The sequence below is a fragment of the Adiantum capillus-veneris genome, chromosome 15, assembly GCF_014529385.1.
Source record: "Adiantum capillus-veneris isolate H3 chromosome 15, ASM1452938v2, whole genome shotgun sequence".
NCBI lineage: Eukaryota > Viridiplantae > Streptophyta > Polypodiopsida > Polypodiales > Pteridaceae > Adiantum > Adiantum capillus-veneris.
This window is the reverse complement of record NC_140945.1, coordinates 118,444,486-118,453,178: the sequence shown is the minus strand read 5'-3', so window position 1 is coordinate 118,453,178 and position 8,693 is coordinate 118,444,486. Positions and strand designations below refer to the sequence as shown.

The 8,693-nt window shown below is 37.5% G+C and overlaps 1 protein-coding gene across 1 annotated transcript in view; it reads left to right on the top strand.

The window, feature by feature from the left end:
• Positions 1-2,797: 2,797 nt before the first annotated feature.
• The window catches only part of LOC147441361 (uncharacterized), a 12,216-nt gene continuing 6,320 nt past the window's right edge, over positions 2,798-8,693 (top strand). Inside the window, exons 1-2 of the mRNA XM_086483426.1 lie at positions 2,798-3,034; positions 5,758-5,953. Of these exons, the coding sequence (XP_086339552.1) occupies positions 2,798-3,034; positions 5,758-5,953 (433 nt within the window). The remainder of the gene's footprint in view (positions 3,035-5,757; positions 5,954-8,693) is intronic.

Sequence of the window (8,693 nt, the reverse complement as noted above, 5' to 3'; positions counted from 1 at the left end):
TCATTTTGAGTAGAAAAGAAAATGTGGCCTTGTGACTTCGTTTCCGTTGTGTGCTCTCTTGGGTTGTGTGCATATGTGCTTGCAAGAGCCTAAGCTTTTTCCTTCCATATATAGTTTGGATTTTCCATTTAAAGAACTCAACAATATGGAGTTTTTTTAGATTTATGCATTAGAAGATCATATGGAATAGGCATGGGCTCAAAAGAGGTTTTCTATTGAGGTCATTTGCTACCTTATTCTCCTCTTTTGTTTATGTAATCTCAAAGTCCCATTGCATAAAGACAGCTATCCATGTTTTTTGCCTACTGATAATGAGATTGAGTTTGGGACATCAAGCTTAACACATGGTACACCATATGAATTCTTGCGTACATTCATCCTGCCATGAGGCAATTGACACAAGAATCATTGATAGTGGTACTATAATTGGTATTCACTAACTTGGATACCATTACCAAGAGTGATGGACACTTACATTGCCAGCTTTCTCACTAGTGTTTTGACATTGGTCATTGTAAAGGGGTTCTTACTTGGAAATATTTCTCACCTATTTCTTTGTAGACCTTATCACGTTCTTGAGTAGTTAAGATGAAGAATCTTTTAGTCCCCATGTCCATTGTGTGCTCTATTGGTTGTGTGTGTGTGTGTGTGTGTGTGTGTGTGCGAGTGTGTTTCTATTTTTAGTAACATAACAGTTCAAAAGACAATTGGATTTATACAAAGGACAATGATTCGCACAAAAATAAGTCAATCTGTGATTTAGTTTTCTACATCATAGTGAGAATGAGGTATCATTCTAGTGTTTTGTACATAAGATAGTTAAGAACAACTTATTCTGAAGTGAAAGAAGCCAGGTTTGACAGTGATGGTAGCCAAAACAATCCTAAGTAAAGATAGAGCCATCACCTGCATCCATATAAACAAGAATGAAGATTTGCTACCTTGAATAAGTGTTACAAGTGTCAACGAACCTATTAGCTGTTATCCATGTCCTATTTAAAACCTTTTTAACTTATACCTACCATCCAGGTAGTGTTAATTATCAACAAGAATCCATTCTAAAATAGTAAGCCACATATGAAGTGGCATGTGTGTGTGTGTGTGCATGCACGTGCGTACTTGCAAATCTCAAGCACTCTCTTTCTCTATCTTTTTACATGGCATTAGATCCTTGTTGTGGCTAAGGTGCTATGAGTAGCAAGCAAAGTCAACAAAAGAAGTAGTTGAGGGTACAAGTTTATTCATTATTATCCTTTATGTGTTAGCATTTCCATCCACTCCTAGGATTTTTGAGAGGTATCAATATAGATCTCTAATGAGGGTCTTAGATTCTTTATGAGAATTGTAGAGGTTTTACACCTCATGTGCATCTACCCTGGTAATGAAAGAGAAAAAATTCCACTCAAAATCCACATTAGAAGCCTATTATCTAGCCATTGGAGCAAGGGAAATATGGAAGTGAGGTGTATTCTTGGTTGCATGAGGCCTTTCTAAGAGGTATCTTGACTTCCTCTTCCTTCCCCCCTCTACAATGGGAGAAGCCATAACAAAGTTTACTTTTCGTTAGATTTGGGAGCTTTCCCTTCCACTAGCCCTTCTTGTTTACTAGTTCTTTTTGAAGTTAGCTTCACCTTGCTACTAGGGCATTTCTCCTCAAATTTAGGGTATGCCTCCTCTTCATTGCACTTGCTGCTTCTTGTTGTAGCCCTTTACATTGAGCTCAATGGAACTTTTTAGTTGTATGCTGATACTTGACTTGCAAGATCATAATGAGATGCTTATATTGGCTCCTAAAGAAAATATGGCTTTGGTGGCTTACTTTGCCTTTTAATTTTAAGCATTGTAATAGTGAATTTCTAAGATTATAGACAGTAATTACTTGACACAACAAGAGCAAAGATACATTAGCAAAAAGGTGTTTCTAGCATGTGGAGAGATGTGAGGAAAATGCAAGGTACATGAAAAGCACACGAAGAGAGGAAATATCTTTCTAGGTATCCTATGAATATTTGTAGTTTGTATATCAATATAAGGTGACTTACGTATCAAACTTGGCCACTATGGAGGTGCTAACATTTTGAGGGAAGGAGGGGGTGGTCCAAAAAGTCAGTCTACATGTTCACTCTAAGAGATTGACGCAATACTCATGTCCCTTTACTAAAACAAAATATAAAAAGAGAAGAGAGAGTTGACACAATGTATGTTGGCATAGATATTTTTGTCTCTTGGTGGGTATATGCCATTAGGAGATTTTGAAAATCATTTAGAGGGACTTCTAAGGACAATTGTTTCTCTCTCTAGAAAATCTCAATACAACTAGATGCACCCAAAAGTGAATCTTACATCATGTAGTTTTTAAATTTCAAAATAGTGATGTTATCATGAAATCATATAACTATCATTTGGAGGTGGAATTTGATGATTCTAATACCACCAGTGTATCAAAAATGCCCAAACACGTAAGAAACTGTTGTCTGCTTGCCTCAATTAGACACCTAGAGAGGTTAAAAATGCAAAAGCCATCTTAGAGGCTCAATCAAACACCATTATGAAATAGTATCTCTATATTAAATGAGTAGGTGGAAATGTTAGGTATTTTTCTTATATTTCTATGTAGAATTTCTAATGGTTGGAGCCCTTATTTTCTCTCTTGGCCCACTTATGATTTTTTAAATTTTCTAATGATGGTACTAGTTTAGGTATATACACATCAATAGTTAAAATTTTCAAAGAAAAAGAACCATTTTCCCCCACATGCTTTGCACAAGTACTTACCACACAAATGAGCATTTTGGCTATGTGTAGAGCTGAAAGATGGAGAAATGCTCCATCTCTTCTCCTCACAAGCTCTTCTTCTCTTCTCTTCTCCTCTCTTCTCTCTCTCTCTCTCTCTCACACACACACACACACACACACACACACACACACACACACACACACACACACACACACACACACACACACACACACACACACACACACACACACACACACACACACACACACACACACACACACACACACACACACACACATGCATGCATGCATATGTGTGCATGTGTGTGTGTGTGAGAGAGAGAGAGAGGGAGAGAGTTAGAGAGAGAGAGTTGTTAGTTTGTGTGCTTGAAATGTCACTCATAGATCTTGTAAGTGTTTTTCTGCAAGAGTTTGATCATGCTTAACACTCCAAGCTTCCCGATGTGAGTAAATTCTACATTTATTTGTGCATGCATGCGTGTAAGCATACAAGATTGTTAGCTACACTGTTAACTTTGTAGCATCCTACATTGTAATTTTCTATTTTTGTGCAATCTCGATGTCTCTAGCTATACGTTTTTGTAATTTGTTGAGTCCGAAACTAAATATGTAAAGGATTATGTAACAATGAGCTAGATGAAGTGGGGCTCAATGATTTTACATTATATTATCGAATCATAAGGATGTAAACGAGTTACTAAGTTATCCATTTTTGACCTAAAACATTTGGCTAAGGTATAGAAGCGAATTTTTATAAAGATTTTGTAAGTTCTATCAATAAGCACACAACATTTTTACAGCACTAGTATGTTATCTTCTAAAATTCTTTCTGGAGCTCATAACTCCCTTGTGAATGGTCCGCTTGGAGTGTTGTTTGATTTATTGTGTTCGTAGGTGAAGGCTCTTCGTGAAATTCTAATCTCCTCATGTAAAACTCTATTTTTGCTACAACTAATATCCTTCTAAATATGTTCATAACTTAAGATTTACATGACAAAATTGCATTTTATGCATAGGAAGGGTGTAGGGGCATCATTGCTAAGCTCTAGGGTGCATTTAGGGTCAAAGATAGATAGGTCAAATTTACTCTATAGATAATAATTGTGACTTTTGCAAGAGGTTGAAAGGGGGACTTGAGTCCATAGGTATATATATATATTTAGTCATTGACTAGCTGTCCTACAAATTTGATCACGTTTAGACTTCCTTTGCTTAGTGAATTGATAAGATTTTCTTGCGATTGTCGTAGTAATCTTTTCTACCTAACATGGTGTTGAGTGTAGCTTTGAGTAGATAGAGACTGAGTGTGTTTTCCAAGAGCCTGACAACCTCTTGTAGCCTCCATGCACTAGTTGAGTCAATTCCGTCCCACAGTATAATATTTTATGTACCTGGTTCTCACTATCTCTACAATAAGATAGTGAGATTTGGTAATTAGCGAGATCACAAAAACACACATGCATGCATAAAAAATACACACATTCACATTTGTACATATATTGGCACAAAAAGACTTAGAAATGTAGAAATATACATGCAATACACACAAATTTGTGCACAAAGTGGCACACATATAGACAAACATATACACATAGGTACAATCATGTATGCACACGTGACACAATGGATGCACACATACATCCACTTGTTCCTTACCATATAGTGGCATACAAATACAAATACTGACAAATGCACAAATGTAGACATGCATGCATGTAATGACACAACAACATATACAAAGACACAAATTACACATCCATACACTCATTTGTGTACACAGTGGCACACAAAGACTCATAAATGCACAAATGTATACAATATGTAACCACAAATTGTGCACAAAATGGTTCACATACACATAAAATTGGAAACACATAGGCCCACTCATATATGCACACATATTATATCCACTTTCCCATTATTGTAGTGGCATACAAACACTAACAAATGCTCAAATGTACACAATGATACAACAACACTCACATATGCACACATGTGTACAATCATTTGTGCACACAATGGCACACATGTGTACAATCATTTGTGCACACAATTGCACACAAAGACTTGTAAATGCACAAATGTAGAAATACATACACAAATTTGTGCACAAAAATTTACACAACCACTCAGAAATGCACAAATTCACATGTGTACACTTTTCTGTGTATGCATGTATACACTTGTTTATATCCACAATGGCAAAAAACCCCACACAAATGCACAAATGGACACATATATGCACACACATGCATAGATGTGTATATGCATGTGCTTGACAAGTTTCTTATAACTCTTGTGGGTATATTTTTGTAGGGGGATAATTGTTTTTTATAATCCAAGATTCCTACTGTGAGTGCACTTTCCATCTATGCAAGCATAAACACACATGCACACAAAGACACACATGCATACACATTTATACACACAATAGCACACAAAGACTCACAAATTCACAATTTCACAATTTCACACATGCATGCACTTAAGTTTTAGCCCACAATGATACACAAACTCTCACAAGAGTACAAATGTACACATGTATCCATACAGTGGCACATAGACAGTCATGCATGGATGCAATGGAACTCAAGAACTGAAGGAATGCACACATGCACACATGATTGCACACAATGACACACACATACTCACAAATACTCAAGAGAAAAAATTCATATATATATTCTGACACAATAACACAATGTACATGCATGTCAATGCACATATATACACATAAACACTCACAGAACCATAAACACACACTGAAGGAATGCACACATGCACACATGATTGCACACAATGACACACACATACTCACAAATACTCAAGAGAAAAAATTCATATATATATTCTGACACAATAACACAATGTACATGCATGTCAATGCACATATATACACATAAACACTCACAGAACCATAAACACACACAAATTCAAACACATGCACACGAGCACACACACACACACACACACACACACACACACACACACACACACACACACACACACACACACACACACACACACACACACACACACACACACCCACACCCACACCCACCCACCCACACACGCGCGCGCACACACACACACACACACACACACACACACACACACACACACACACACACACACACACACACACACACACACACACACACACACACACACACACACACACACACACACACACACACAAAATTGCAAACACATGTGTACATTCTAGCCATTTTCATTCAAATTCACACTGCACACCACAACATCTCTTTAGAATAGATCGAGTGGAAATATGGATAGAGATAGAGGTAAACAAATAGAGAGAAGTAGGATAGAGTGTCAGCTAGAGAGATAGACAGAGATGGATAAAGAGGTGAATATCTAGAGAAATACACATAGATAGATAGATATACACACAATTAAAGATGGGTGAAAGCATGTACTAATGATACCACTCTTAGCACATTTTGGTGGTACCCTCTACAAAAGGTGGAGACCTATAACATTTTTACAAACCATCTCAGAAATGTTGAAGCAACACCAACTAGAGAAATACATTCTTGCTAATTGGATTGCTTGGTGCTAACGTATGCACTTTGCATATCCTTCAGCACAAGAGTACACTTGTAAGTTGTAATCTGCCTATCCTCTTTGGATCCTCGCAGTATTGAGATGTGTTTTTCTCCAGGATTTACAGACAGTCATCCCAGAGAACTGGTAAAGAGGGATCACAATATCGTACAACATTGCTGAGGATCAACAATGTCCTCGATAACCATCATGGTTAACTGGAAAAATCCACAAACAGCCAAACCGAGTCATGACCTCTATTGGTGATTGATAGACCCCAAAGTAAGCTTATAGAGATACTACACATAGAGGACAAAATGCTTCATAAGCAAAAACTTGATGAATATGCATGCCGTTCCAAATCAGCCTTTGCTAAATGCTAGGGCCCATAACAGCTCGTGTGCATGCATTCAGCAAAGAACATATCTGAACTTGTATATTCATAATCATCCTTGCCACCAATACTGATGGCAAATATGGTGTTCTTGGCACACATTGAAGAGGAGTGTAAAGGTTACAAACAGAAACTAAATACTTGCTATTGCAATCATTTGCAAGTCTTGCTGAAATGTTTGAACCATAGTAGAAGGTGAAACAGTGAGCACTTCTAGATATAAACAATGACACCTTTTGATTAACAACTCATAGCCTTGCTATATGCATAAACAACCATCTGTAATGTTGTTTAGCTGTACTTGTACCTTAACAAGTCATTCTAAGTATCTGACAATTTTCGACCACCAAAAGTGCTCTTGATACGTCATGCTAAAAATTGTCTAGAAAACAGATTTGACCAGCACCTAGGGGCATTTTCTTGACAAAAAATTTGAAATAGTGGGTGCTAGTGTCAGTCCGAGAGACTCATATTATCCACATGTGGAATATGTCGCATGTAAGGGTGTCTGAAAAAAGAACACCCTTCAAGTACGAGATGTACTTGTGCATGGAGATAACTGCAAACACTCTACGACAGGAGGGACCCTCATTAGCCTTGCTCCACACTGGCTAAACCGAAATCCTTTAGTTCTTAGACCATGTTGTATCCCATGCGACCACATGTGCCAAACAGAACCATACCATGTAGGTCTGTAATTGTTTCAACAAGAGTCAAATCCATCACAGTATCTTGATGAACAGGAAAGAGAGAAAATATCATTATTTTCTCAAAATGCTATGCTCTTACATGACCTTCTCACTTGGCTAAAGAGCAATCTGGATGAAAGCCTTCTAGCTCAAACATCCCATTTGCAGAACTTAAGCAAACTTAATTGAAAAGGAAAATAGATCCAAAAAACATGTACTTACCATGAGGTGGAAATTACTTGATACTTACCTGGAAGTGAAGTAGATCCCGCAACCTGTAAAGATTACCATATCAAAATTTCTTTGATCTGCTAATTACTAAAATTAGAGATTAGTGAAGATAAAGAAATTGAACTCGTAACCCTTCGTGTTGCCTTGACAATCCAACCGTTGGGTATATCTTGCCAAACCAACCCCCTTGGTGAAAGTTTTGAAAGCTCTTTTGACTACCCTTGGCAGATAGTTTTCTTGAAAAATAAAGTGTGAAGGTGTCCAAAAAAAATGACCATCAATACATACTGAGTGATTGCGTAATCACATGTGTGGTCGTACCACCAAAACTGTGCTCCAATATGCACGCCTAGTGCTATATAGAAAATAGGAGATCCACACAGGATGGAACCCCTAGCTCTTATGAACATCCATGTTGTTTGAAATGCTAGCTACATCTATATACGCTGTGTTATAGATCAGCCTATGCGAGTGTAAATTCCTCAAAAGTCAACTCAATCCTCGCACCAAAACATGTAGTGCTTACAAAATACCCAAAAACATATGTAATGGCAAGATTCTTCCTTGGCCATTAACATCGATGGAGAGTCCACTAGGTAGTTTTGTTCAAGATGGAGAACAATCACCCAAGAAATGCCAACAGTTGGGTCTTACCCTAGATCTGACAATGGCTCTTAGACAATCTGTGTGGCTCATAGACCGTATGTCAATTAGTGTTCAATCGACAAACCGATGAAGACTAATTTGGATGGCATCTTTGCCAATTTCTAGTTGAGAGTTAGAGCCGCTTGGCTCAGGCTAACTCTCAAGCAAAACATGTATCAAAATCTTTTTAGAAAGTTTTTATTATTCTTAGGGAGAAGTAAGAGAGAGAGAAAAAGAGCATGCGGGGCTGAGGAACTTTCCTTAAACGACTATGATGTGTATAGTTGATTTCCATGCTCGTGTGCATTCTATGCCTAACGTGTAGCTTCTCTTATAAGCATGCAACAATTTTCTGCTATGACGCTCTCATCAAGGAAGGTAACAGAAGAACACAAACAAGTCACAGACTC